General features: G+C 39.0%; 1 protein-coding gene across 3 annotated transcripts in view; it reads left to right on the top strand.

The window, feature by feature from the left end:
* GCH1 (GTP cyclohydrolase 1) overlaps positions 1-13538 on the top strand; it is a 108293-nt gene that overhangs the window by 25123 nt on the left and 69632 nt on the right. For all 3 annotated transcript variants that reach the window (XM_047767388.1, XM_047767387.1, XM_047767389.1), the window contains exon 2: positions 5033-5142. In XM_047767388.1, the coding sequence (XP_047623344.1) occupies positions 5033-5142 (110 nt within the window). The remainder of the gene's footprint in view (positions 1-5032; positions 5143-13538) is intronic.

Genomic DNA, 13538 nt, shown 5'->3' with positions numbered 1-13538 from the left:
TATATGCCCAGGAATGGAATTGTTGGATCATATGGCAACTCTATTTTTAGTTTTTTGAGGAACCTCCTTACTGTTTTCTATAGTGGCTAAACCAGTTTTTTCTCCACACCCTTTCCAGCAGTAATCATTTTTATTTGCTTTTTGATTTATTCTTCTAATGTTTCCTTTTGAAGATAAGTGTATATATGTGTGTATGTGTTCATATCTCCTCCTTTTGACTTTTACACAAAAGGTTGCATAATATACCACAGTTTTTTAAAAGTTATCTCTATTAGGTGTAACTTAAATTCAATAAAATTTACTAACTTTATATGTACAGTTTGAATTTTGATGAAAAATTCCTAAGTTGTGTAGACACCAATATAGCAAAGGTCTAAATGGCTTTCATCAACCAAAAAAGATTCTTCACATTCTTTTGTAGGCAGTCCTCTCTCCCACCTCTCTGGTCTGTGGTAAACTGCCTGTCTACTTTCTGTCATTATAGTTGCTTTTCCTAGAATCTCACATAGGTGTGTGTGTGTATGACTTCATTCACTTAGTATAATTCTTTTGAAGTTGAACCATGTTAGATATGTATCATTATTTATCCCATTTTATTGCTGAGTAGCATTCCATTGCTTTCTAGTTGATGGATATTGTTCTGCTGTGTTTTTTTTAAACTTTTTAAAAATGATTTTTATTTTTTCCATTATAGCTGGTTTACTGTGTTCTGTCAGTTTTCTACTGTACAGGAAAGTGACCCAGTCATACATACATACATTCTTTTTCTCACATTATCCTCCATCATGCTCTATCACAAGTAACTAGGTATAGTTCCCAGTGCTCTACAGCAGGATCTCCTTGTTTATCCATTCCAAATGCAATAGTTTGCATCTATTAACCCCAGATTCCCAGTCCATCCCACTCCCTCCCCCTTCCCCTTTGCAATCACACATCTGTTCTCCAAGTCCATGAGTTTTTCTGTGAAAAGTTTCATTTGTGCCGTATATTAGATTCCAGATATAAGTGATATCAAATGGTATTTGTCTTTCTCTTTCTGACTTATTTCACTCAGTATGAGAGTCTCTAGTTCCATCCATGTTGCAGCAAATGGCATTATTTTGTTCTTTTTGCTGGCTGAGTAGTATTCCATTATATATATATATATCTCACATCTTCTTAATCCATTCGTCTGTCAATGGATGTTTAAGTTGTTTCCATGTCCTGGCTATTGTGAATAGTGCTGTAATGAACATGCGAGTACATGTATCTTTTTCAAGGAAAGTTTTGTCTGGATATATGCCCAAGAGTGATTGCTGGGTCATATGGTAGTTCTATATTTATTTTTCTGAGGTACCTCCATACTGTTTTCCATAGTGGTTGTCCAGTTTACATTCTCACCAACAGGGTAGGAGGGTTCCCTTTTCTCCACACCCCCTCCAGCATTTGTTACTTGTGGACTTATTAATGATGGCCATTCTGACTGGTGTGAGGTAGTATCTCATAGTAGTTTTGATTTGCATTTCTCTAATAATCAGTGATGTTGAGCATTTTTTCATGTGCCTTTTGGCCATCTGTATATATCTTCTTTGGAAAAATGTCTATTCAGGTCTTTTGCCCATTTTTCCATTGGGTTGTTGGTTTTTTTGCTGTTGAGTTGTATAAGCTGTATATTTTAGAGATTTAGCCCTTGTCAGTTGCATCACTTGAAACTGTTTTCTCCCATTCCATTTAACTTTTTATTTTGAAATAATTTGAAACTTACAGAATACCGACAAAGGTAGTTTAAAGAGTTTCTATATACCTTTTCCTCAGCTTCCTCTAATGCTAATGTCTCACAAGGCCGTGGTACAATCATTAATACTTAAGAAATTAATATTGGTACAGTACTATAAACAACAGGCTTTATTCAGATTTTTGTTTTCCCATTGCATTTAGTTGTCATGTTTCTTTAGTTTCTTCTAATGTGGATAGTTCCTCAGTCTTTCCATGTCTTTTACAAAAGTGCACTTGTTTAGGCATTTTGTAGAATGTTTCTCAAATTTGTCTGGTGATTAAATTGCAGTTATAGATTTTGGGGAAGAATACTACTGGGATGATGTACCCTTCTCATCGTCTTATGTCAGGAGCTACATGATATCAATATATTTCATTTTTGGTAAAGTTGACAGTAATCACTTGGTTTAAAGCAGTGTCTGCCAGGTTTCTCCATAATAAAGTAACTGCTTTTCCTTTTCTGTAGTCTCTTTCTCAGAAGCAAATTATTGCTTTTTAAATTCTAATGTATATCAATGTGCATGGGACACATAGGTAGCAAGTCTCTTAATCTTTTTTTTGTTTTTTTGTTTTTTGTCTTTTTAAGGTCTCACCTGTGGCATATATCCCAGGTTAGGGGTTGAATCAGAGCTACAGTTGCCGGCCTGAACTACAACTCATGGCAACGCCAGATCTTTAACCCACTGAGCGAGGCCAGGGATGGAATCTGTGTCCTCGTGGATGCTAGTCAGATTCGTTTCCACTGAGCCACAAAGGCAAATCCTCAAGTCTCCTTAATTTTAATTATAGTAATAGTAATAATATCATCTACCACTTACTCCCCCTACATTTTTCTAAATGCAAGTGGATGATCTCAGGATACCCCTGTGAAGCAGGCACTTTTTTCATACCTACTTCACAGCTGAGAAGATTGAGGCAAGGTCCAGCAGTTAGTGATGGAGCCACTTGCTAATATAAGCCTAACTCGAGGGCCAGCATTTAACTTGTGCCACATGGTTGTCATCAGAGCTTAGCATGGGGATGCTCTCGTTCTTTGCCAGAGAAAACAAATGAACACTTCCTATATTTGACAATTCCTCTTCTGTTCTTTAAGAAAATTTTTGTTTTTACTTTCAGATTCCTTATGTGACTGAAGATTTGTGTGGCAATAACATTACATTAAAACCTTGGAAAATGCCAGGATACTTTGGGGGAGCATTAAGGATCTATTTTTGGACTTTTCTCGAAATATAATTGAAGGTTTGGTCAGAGTAGTCAGAATAGAAAACTGCTTTTGGGAGTTCCTGTTGTAGCTCAGAGGATTAAGAACCTAACATAGGAGTTCCCATCGTGGCTCAGTGGAAACAAACCCAACTAGGAACCATGAGGTTGCAGGTTCAATTCCTGGCCTCACCCAGTGGGTTACGGATCCAGCGTGGCTGTGAGCTGTGGTTTAGGTCGCAGACAAGGCTTGGATCCCACGTTGCTGTGGCTGTGGCATAGGCCGGCATTTGTAGCTCTGATTAGACTGCTAGCCTAGGAACCTCCATATGCCGTGGGTGCGCCACTAAAAAAAAACAAAAGGGGAGTTCCCCTCATGGCGCAGTGGTTAACGAATCTGACTAGGAACCATGAGGTTGCAGGTTCGATCCCTGGCCTTGCTCAGTGGGTTGAGGATCTGGTGTTGCGGTGAGCTGTGGTGTAGGTTGCAGACGCGGCTCAGATCCCGAGTTGCTGTGGCTCTGGCATAGGCCAGTGGCTACAGCTCCGATTCAACCCCTAGCCTGGGAACCTCCACACGCTGTGGGAGCGGCCCTAGAAAAAGACAAAAACAAAAACAAAAACAAAAACAAAAAAAAAAACAAAAGGCAAAAGACAAAAAAAAAATTAAAAAACCCTCAAGAACCTAACATATCTGTGAGGATGCATGTTTGATCCCTGGACTTGCTCAGTGGGCTAAGAATCTGGTGTTTCTACAGCATAGGTTGCAGATGTGGCTCAGATCCTGAGTTGCTGTGGCTGTGATATAGGCTGGCAGCTGTAACTCCAATTTGACCCCTAGCCCAGGAACCTCCGTATGCTGAAGGCATAGCCTTTATATATTAACAAGAAAGAAGAAAAAAAAGAAAGAAAACTGCTTGCGGCAAAGGGGTATTTACTTAAAAAATGGCCCTGAGCCTTCTCCTCCCTGGATCTTATCAGCCTCTTTTAACAGGGTTGCAGGGTTTATCTGTGTGTCTAAACCCCGCACATTCACTTTTGTTTACAACATAAGTGACTGCTCTACTACACAGTCAAGTGTGTCTCTGAATACCCTGATGTTAACTGTGATTAAATGATGTCTCAACATCTGTGAGCCTCTCTTCTGGTGGCAACGGAGCCCCTGAAGGTCAGGCTGTGACCTGTGTGGGTGGACGTTTGCACATCTTCCTTGTGACTCACTCAGCAGCCAGCCTTTCTGAGGGGAAATAGCAGTATAAGGGTGGAACCCTTCTCTCTCACCATGCTCTAAAAATTGGGTATCCCCCAATCCTTGAAATCACCCAGCTAGGTGAATGGAATGTATCTAGTCTGCCAAACTGTTCAGATATGAGTGCAGTTTTTAAAGACAGAGCTTCTGTTTCTAAATGTATGTCTGTCCCTGTGTGCCAGAGTCCACAGGTGAAACAAGAGACCGTTCATCATCCAAAGCCAACCTGGACAGACAGACACACACAAACTGTAGTTATTCATTTTCTTAGAAAGGGAGGAAGGCAACTGTTTAGAATATGTCTGATGCTTACATACAGTAACTAGAAAGAGTAGAAAATTTGGGGGATTGACGCAGAGGTCAAGTTTATGGGTATCTGGATGTAGCTTCAGAAGTCAGAGAGCTAAAAATTAGTTTTGTTTTTTTTTTCCAAATGTGGTTTTCTACACATTTGTTATAAAGTGTTCGGTACAAGAAAATCTATAGAAGTAAGTGAAAATGGCCCTGTTTTATCACCAGAAATATCTCCTCTTTTGCATTGCATAATTATCTCCTTTCCTCCCTCCCTGTTTTTCTCTCACTCTCCTATACTGGTAATCCTGCATTTTTTATGTAATACCTTGTCATAAGGATTCTTTCCATCATTAAAAATGCTTGTTATTGGTGGGAGAAAAATAACCAGTTTTAATTTGCATGTCATTAATATTTTAGTTAGGAATAACATCCTTTCTTACATTGACTCAGTTTGTATGTACCTACAGGGTGTTAGCTTTTCTATTCTTCAACTACAAAATTGGAAATGTTACTAAAGCAAGCCTCTGATTTCAGATGTCCTCAACGATGCTATCTTTGATGAAGATCATGATGAGATGGTGATTGTGAAGGACATCGATATGTTTTCTATGTGTGAACATCATCTAGTTCCATTTATTGGAAAGGTAAGTTTTTCTCTCTTGTTTCCTAAAGATGGTTAAAGCACAGTTTTATTTTATTTTATTTTAATTAATTAATTTATTTTTGTGCTTTTTAGGGCTGCACCCGCGGCATATGGAGGTTTCCAGGCTAGGGGTCGTATTGGAGCTGTAGCCAGTGGCCTACACCACAACCATAGCAACGCTGGATCCAGCTTGTCTTTGACCTACACCACAGTTCACAGCAATACCCGATCCTTAACCCATTGAGCGAGGCCAGGGATCAAACCCCAAACCTCATGGTGACTGGTCAGATTCGTTTCTGCTGAGCCACTACAGGAATTCCCACAATGACAATTTTAAAGTTAGGATTATTATATTTTAAATTGTCATCTGCTATTTCCCAATATCCCAGATATTTAGAATTACACATAACCATTTACTCTTTATCAACCTGACTAATCTAATAACTGGTAGTTAACAAAACAAAAACAATGTAGCAGAAGGCCCTCAGGGCAAGCATTTCATAGTAAATACCATGTTAATAGGTTAGTAATGAGATTAAAGGCCCTCTTCCCCCCCCACCCCCCCAGGTAGTTGCTGCAGGCTCTAAAAACCTTTGCCCTTTATTTTGACTAAATAATATTTGATCCAGCGTAGACTTTTGTATAATATGACTTGAGCAGTAATGACAGCAGAATTTCTTATGGCAGAGGTTATAGTATTAGTGGATATAATTTATTTCCAACCCTTTCTATATTAGGAAAAATGAATCTAATGTGAGCTAGATGTTATCTAGCTTGTTGTAGTTAAAATATCCCTCTGAGAACTTGCGGGTCACCAAGAGTTGTCCTCTTATCTTCTGCCATATCATAATTTTGCTTTATTTTGACTTGTTAATCCCTAACCCATCTTGTACCCCACAGGTAACCAGTATGGATTTGTAAAGTTATAGATTGATTGGCTTTGCTTGTTTTTCAACTACTGTATATAACCAGGTGGGGTATACAGCCTGTACTCTTAGGTGTTCCACATTGTAAGAGTTATTGATGTTATTGCCTGTCATTGTAGTTTATTTATTTTCATTGCTATATATAATTCCATTTACAAACACACTACATTTGTGCTGTTTCCTCTTTTTTTGTTTGTTGTTTTTGGTGGTTTGTTTTGGGTTTTGGAGGCTATTACAAACAATACTGCTACCAGCATTTGTTTTATTTCCTATGTTTATTTTTATTACTTTTTACATTTAAAAATTATAGTTGACGGGGAGTTCCCATCGTGGCACAGTGGTTAACGAATCCGACTAGGAACCATGAGGTTGCGGGTTCGGTCCCTGCCCTTGCTCAGTGGGTTAACGATCCAGCGTTGCCGTGAGCTGTGGTGTAGGTTGCAGACGCGGCTCGGATCCCGCGTTGCTGTAGCTCTGGTGTAGGCCGGTGGCTACAGCTCCGATTCAACCCCTAGCCTGGGAACCTCCATATGCCTTGGGAGCGGCCCAAGAAATAGCAACAACAACAACAATAACAACAACAAAAAAAGACAAAAGACAAAAAAAAAATTATAGTTGATTTACAATGTTGTGTCCATTTCTGCTGTACAGCAAAGTGACCCAGCCATACACATATACATACATTCTTCTTCTCATGTTATCTTCTATCACGTTCTATCCCAAGAGATTGAATGTAGTTCCCTGTGCTAAATAGTAGGACCGCATTGCCTCTCCATTCTAAATGTAATAGTCTGCATCTACTAACCCCAAACTCCCTGTCCATCCCACTCCCTCCCCTCTCCCCCTTGGCAACCACAAATCCATTCTCTATGGCTATGAGTCTGTTTCTGTTTTGTAGATAGGTTCATTTGTGCCATGTTTTAGATTCCACATATAAGTGATATCATATGGTGTTTGTCTTTCTCTTTCTGACTTACTACACTTAGTATGAGAATCTCTAGTTCCATCCATGTTGCTGCAAATGGCATTATTTTGTTCTTTTTATGGCTGAGTAGTATTCCATTGTGTATATATACACCACATCTTAATCCATTCATCTGTTGATGGAGATTTAGGTTGTTTCCATGTCTTGGCTACTGTGAATAGTGCTTCTGTGAATATATGGGTGCATGTGTCTTTTTGAATTACAGTTTTGTCTGGATAGATACCCAGGAATGGGATTGCTGGGTCATGTGCTAGTTCTATATTTGATTTTCTGAGGAACCTCCACACTGTTTTCCATAGTGGTTGCACCAATTTACATTAGTACCAACAGTGAAGGAAGGTTCCCTTTTCTCTACACACTCTCCAGCATTTGTTATTTGTGGACTTATTAATGATGGCCATTCTGATTGGTGTGAGGTGGTACCTCATTGTAATTTTGATTTTCATTGCATTTGATTTGCATCTTTTCATGTGCCCATTGGCCATCCATATGTCATCTTTGGAGAAATGTCTATTTGGATCTGCCCATTTTTTAATTGGGTTGCTTGTTTTTTTTGTTGTTAAGTTGTATTAGTTGTTAGTAGATTTTGGAAATTAATCCCTTGTTGGTTGCATCGTTTCCAAAGATTTTCTCCTATTCTGTGGGTTGTCTTTTACTTTATTTTTTTTATGGTTTCCTTTGCTGTGCAAAAGCTTTTGAGTTTAATTAAGTCCCATTAGTTTATTTTTGTTTTTATTGTCATTATTGTAGGAAGTGGATCAAACAACATATTGCTGCAATTTGTGTCAAAGAGTATTCTATGTTTTCCTCTAGGAGTTCTATAGTATCTGACCTTATTTTACCAACATTCTTCTGGGGCATAGACGGATGCATTTCTTCTTTTAAAAATTTTTATTTTAATTTTTTAAAAAATGAAGTATAATTGATTTACAATACTGTATTAGATTCAGGTATACAGTAAAGTGATTCAGTTATATTTTTTCAGATTATTTTCCATTATAGATTATTACACAATATTGAATATAGTTCCCTGTGTTATACAGTAAACTCTGTTCCTTATCTATTTTATGTATGGTAGTTTGTATCCTAATTTGTCTCTCTCCCCTTTCCTTTCCCATTTGGTAACCATAAGTTTGTTTTCTATGTCTCTGAGTTTACTGGCTTTATATATTTCTTTTGCTTTGAGAGGCTGATCTAAGAAAATATTGTGATGATTTATGTTTGAGAATGTTTTGGCTATGTTCTCTTCTGGAGTTTGTCATGTTATGTCATATTTCAGTCTTTTAAAACATTTTGAGTTTTTTCAAAACTCACGCTAAGCCATGACAACACTGAGTCCTTAACTGCAAGGCCCCCAGGGAACTCCTCCTTTGAGGTTTTTTTGTTTTTTGTTTTTTGTTTTCTTTTTAGGCCTGCACTCGAAGCATATGGAGGTTCCCAGGCTAGGGGTTGAATTGGAGCTACAGCTGCTGGCCTACACCACAGTCACAGCAACACAGGATCTGAGCCTCATCTACAACCTACACCACAGCTTATGGCAATGCCGGATCCTTAATCCACTGAGCAAAGTCAGACATCCAACTTCCAACTTCATGGTTCCTAGTTGGATTTCCACTGCGCCAGCCACGATGGATGCTCCATTGCGTTTATTTTTGTATAAACAAAAATGCATTCTTGTGAGGGATTGTTCCAATTTCATTGACTTATATGTAGCTGTCCAGCTTTCCCAACACCACTCGTTGAAGAGAATGTCTTTTTTTTTGTTGTTGAATATTCTTTCCTCCTTTGTTGCAGATTAATTGACTGTAGATGTGTGAGTTTATTTCTGGTTTTATTCTTTTCTTTGATCTATATGTCTGCTTCTGTGCTAACCACTCTGTTTGCTTACTGTAGCCTTGTAGTATTATCTGAAGTCTTGTAGGGTGACATCTTCAGCTTTCTTCTTTTTCTTCAGGATTGCTCTGGCACTCCTGGGTCTTAGGGGGTTCCATATAAATTCTAGCATTTTTTCCAGTTTGGCAAAAAATGTCATAGGTATTTTGATAGAGATTGCATTAAATCTGTAGATCTCTTTGGGTAGTATGGCTTTTTTTCTTTTTCTTTTTTAATGCTTTTTAGGGCTGCACCCGCAACATATGGAGGTTCCCAGGTAAGGGGTCAAATTGGAGCTGTAGCTGCCAGCCTACACCGCAGCCACAGCAATGCCAGATCCTAGCCACATCTGCAATCTGCACCACAGCTCATGGCAACGCCGGATCCTTAACCCACTAAGTGAGGCCAAGGATCAAACCCACATCCTCAATGGATCCTAGTCAGGTTGGTTAACCACTGAGCCACAAAGGGAACTCCTAGTATGGCCATTTTAATGATATTATTTCTTCTAATCCAAGAAGGTGGAGTATCTTTCCTTTTTTTTTTTTTTGGAATCTTCAATTTACTTTATTGGTGTTTTATGTTTTCAGCATATAAATCTTGTACCTCCTTGGTTAAGTTTATTTCTTGGTTTTTTGGTTCATTTTGATATGATTTTTTTTGGCTGCCCCCACAGCATATGAAAGTTCCTGGGCCAGGGACCAAATCTGAGGCATATTCACAACCTACACTGCAGCTGGCAGCAGTGCCAGATCCTTTTGCTGTTAATTATAATCACTTTTACAAATTTGTTTTTTAATCTATGTGCCAGTTTATTTAAGTCATCTTTAGTCTTTTTATATATTTGCCTTTCCTGTTGTGACTTTCTCTTATAGTTTCTGCTTTTCTATTTAAATACCTTTGAATATTTCTTTTAGGGTAGGGTAGATATAGAATTGCTGAATTCTTTTAGATTTTGCTTGTCTGAGAAATTCTGTCTCTCCTTTTTTTTTTTTTTTTTTTTTTGCTTTTAGGGCCATGCCCAAGGCATATGGAAATTCCCAGGCTAGGGGTTAAATTGGAGCTACAGCTGCTGGGCTTCACCACAGCCACAGCAACGGGGGATCTGAGCTGCCTCTGCGACCTATACCACTGTTCATGGCAACGCTGGATTCCCAACCCACTAAGTGAGGCCAGGAATTGATCTGCATCCTCATGGATATTGGTTGGATTCATTTCCACTGTGCCACAATGGGAATGCCATCTTTGCCTCTTTCTAAAGAATATTCTTGCAGGGTAGAGTATCCTAGGTTGCAGGTTTTTCCCTTTTCAGACTTTGAATATATGATGCTACTCCCTTCTGACCTGTAAAGTATCTGCAGAAAAATCAGCTGATAGCCTTATGGGGCTTCCCTTGTATGTGACATTTTCCTTTGCTGCTTTTATAATTCTTTTAACTTTTGCCATTTTAATTATTCTGTATCTTGATGTGGGTTTTTTTGGATTCATCTTATTTGGAGCCTTCTGTGCTTTCTGTACCTGAATATGTTTCCTTCTTTAGGTATCAGAAATTTTCAGCAAAAATTTCTTCACATACATTTGCAGCACGTTTACACTCCAAGAGCAGAGGCCAGGCCTCTCTAGCTCCTTGTGTGTCCAAACAGAAATCCCAGCAAGGGAACTTCCCAGGGCGAGGATCTGCCCCTGAGGACCCTCCCTCGCTCACAGCTGTCTCCCAGGGACACTGGTTCCATTCTCATGCCATCTTTTTTTCTTTTGTTCTACCTGGTTATGTGGAGATATTTTTTGCAGCTTTGATTATATAGGAGATCAACTGTCAGTTTCCAGTTGGTTTTCTGTGCAGATTATTCTACACGTAGATAGATTTTTCTTTTTTTAAAATTTTTTTAATAGTTATTTCCCCCAATACAGTTTTTTTTCTACTGTACAGCATGGTGACCCAGTTACACATACATGTATACATTCTTTTTTCTCCCATTATCAGGCTCCATCATAAGTGACTAGACATAGTTCCCAGTGCTACACAGCAGAATCTCATTGCTAATCCATTCCAAAGGCAATAGTCTGCATCTATTAACCCCAAACTCCCACTTCTTCCCACTCCCTCCCCCTTTCCCTCGGCAACCACAAGTCTATTCTCCAAGTCCATGAGTTTCTTTTTCATTTGTGCCATATATTATATTTCAGGTATAAGTGATATCATATGGTATTTGTCTTTCTGACTGACTTCACTCAATGAGTCTCTAGTTCTATCCATGTTGCTGCAAATGGCATTATGTCGTTCTTTTTTATAGCTGAGTAGTATTCCATTGTGTATACATACCACATTTTCCTAATCCAATCATCTGTCAATGGACATTTGGGTTGTTTCGATGTCCTGGCTATTGTGAATAGAGCTGCAATGAACATGCAGGTGCATGTGTCTTTTTCAAGGAAAGTTTTGTCTGAATATATGCCCGAGAGTGGGACTGCTGGGTCATATGGAAGTTCTATGTATAGTTTTCTAAGGTACCTCCATACTGTTCTCCATAGTGGTTGTACCAGCTTACATTCCCACCAACAGTGCAGGAGGGTTCCCTTTTCTCCACACCCCCTCCAGCATTTGTTATTTGTGACTTATTAATGATGGCCATTCTGACTGGTGTGAGGTGGTATCTCATGATAGTTTTGATTTGCATTTCTCTAATAATCAGGGATGTTGAGCACTTTTTTCATGTGCTTGTTGGCCATCTGTACATCTTCCTTGGAAAAATGTCTATTCAGGTCTTTTTCCCATTTTTTTCACTGGGTTGTTGGCTTTTTTACTGTTGAATTGTATAAGTTTGTGTGTTCTAGAGATTAAGCCCTTGTCAGTTGCATCATTTGAAACTATTTTCTCCTATTCTGTAAATTGTCTTTTTGTTTTCTTTGTGGTTTCCTTTGCTGTGCTAAAGCTTGTCAGTTTGATTAGGTCCCGTTGGTTTATTTTTGCTCTTATTTCTCCTGCCTTGGGAGATTGACCTGAGAAAATATTCGTAAGGTTATTGTCAGAGAGTGTTTTGCCTATGTTCTCTTCCAGGAGTTTGACAGTGTCCTGTCTTGTATTTTAAGTCTTTAAAGCCATTTTGAGTTTATTTTTGTGCACGGTGTGAGGGTGTGTTCTAGTTTCATTGATTTATATGCAGCTGTCCAGGTTTCCCAGCAATCCTTGCCAAAAAGACTGTCTTTTTCCCGTTTTATGTTCTTGCCTTTGTCAGAGATTGATACATGTAGATGGATTTTGATGTGTTTGTGGGGGTGGTGAGCCTCACGTCCTCCTACCCTGTCATCTTGATTCTCCTCTCATATGCTTTTCTATTAGGAGTATACCTAGGAGTGGAATTCAGGGACACAAGTGAATTTATTAAACACTGACTTAGGGTTTTTGTTTTTTGTTTTTGCTTTTCTTGGACGATGCTTGCAGCTGCTTGATGTGGGACCTCCGTTCCCCGACCAGGGATTGAACCCGGGCTGCACTGGTCAAAGTGGCAGATTCTAACACTAACCCACCAAGGAACTCCCATAAATACTGATTTTTAGTTTTCCAAGTTGGTTGGACCAGTTTACATTTCACATGCTCTCATGCATCCTAGTTACTTTACATCCTCACCAACGTTTGGCATGTTCTGGTATTTTTTAGTTTAGTGTTCTGATGTGTGTGTAGTGGTGTTGGGGACATGGCTTGGATCGTCGGTGTCAGAAAATGAGACACATGAACACAGGGAGATCTTGACAAGCCTCTTTATTTCTGCAGAAGGGCGCGGGTACTCAAAAAGCACACACAAAAAGAAAAGACCCTCCCTATTTATCCCTAATGCAGGTGATGTACCTGTCCCCTTCCCATTGGTCAGGTCAAGGCACACGTTCTTCTCAGTTGGCTAATTTGAAACCAGTTGTTACTGGGAGAAGAGGGAAAAAGGAGAGGGGTTGCAGGAAGGCATTTCAGCCGAAACTGGAGCAAAATGGAGTAACCACGATTTCCTTTGATAGAAAAGATATTATGTTACTTTCCATAGTGGTATCTCTGTTTAAAGCTTTTTTTATAGAAAATTCTAAAATTTTTATTTTAGAAAATTTCAAACGCATGTAAGAGTAGGTAGATTAGGTTATAAAAGTTCCATGTTCCCATCAACCAGTTTCAACAGTTAACAGTAAAGGACCAATCTTGTTCTATGTACGTTCCTACTGCATTATTTTGAACTAAATCCTAGATAACATTTTTCTTTCAGCATATTTCTCTAAAAGAAGGTTTTTTTTAAAAAAGAGACTGATTTGGAGTTCCCATCATGGCTCAGCGGTTAACGAACCCGACTAGGAACCATGAGGTTGCGGGTTCAATCCCTGGCCTCCCTCAGTGGGTTCAGGATCTGGCATTACTGTGAGCTGTGGTGTAGGTTGCAGATGCGTCTGATCCTGCGTTGTTATAGCTGTGGTCGGAGGCTACAGCTCCGATTCAACCCCTAACCTGGGAACCTCCATATGCCATGGGAGTGGCCCTAGAAAAGACAAAAAAAAAAAAAAAGACAATAAAAGAGACTGATTTGATTTTCAACCTAAAAAGTTAGAAGTCTTTCAATATATTATTATAATATTATA

This window comes from Phacochoerus africanus, chromosome 2 (genome assembly GCF_016906955.1).
Source record: "Phacochoerus africanus isolate WHEZ1 chromosome 2, ROS_Pafr_v1, whole genome shotgun sequence".
Lineage (NCBI taxonomy): Eukaryota > Metazoa > Chordata > Mammalia > Artiodactyla > Suidae > Phacochoerus > Phacochoerus africanus.
The sequence above is the reverse complement of the archived record's forward strand: the minus strand, read 5'-3'. Positions and strand labels throughout refer to the sequence as shown.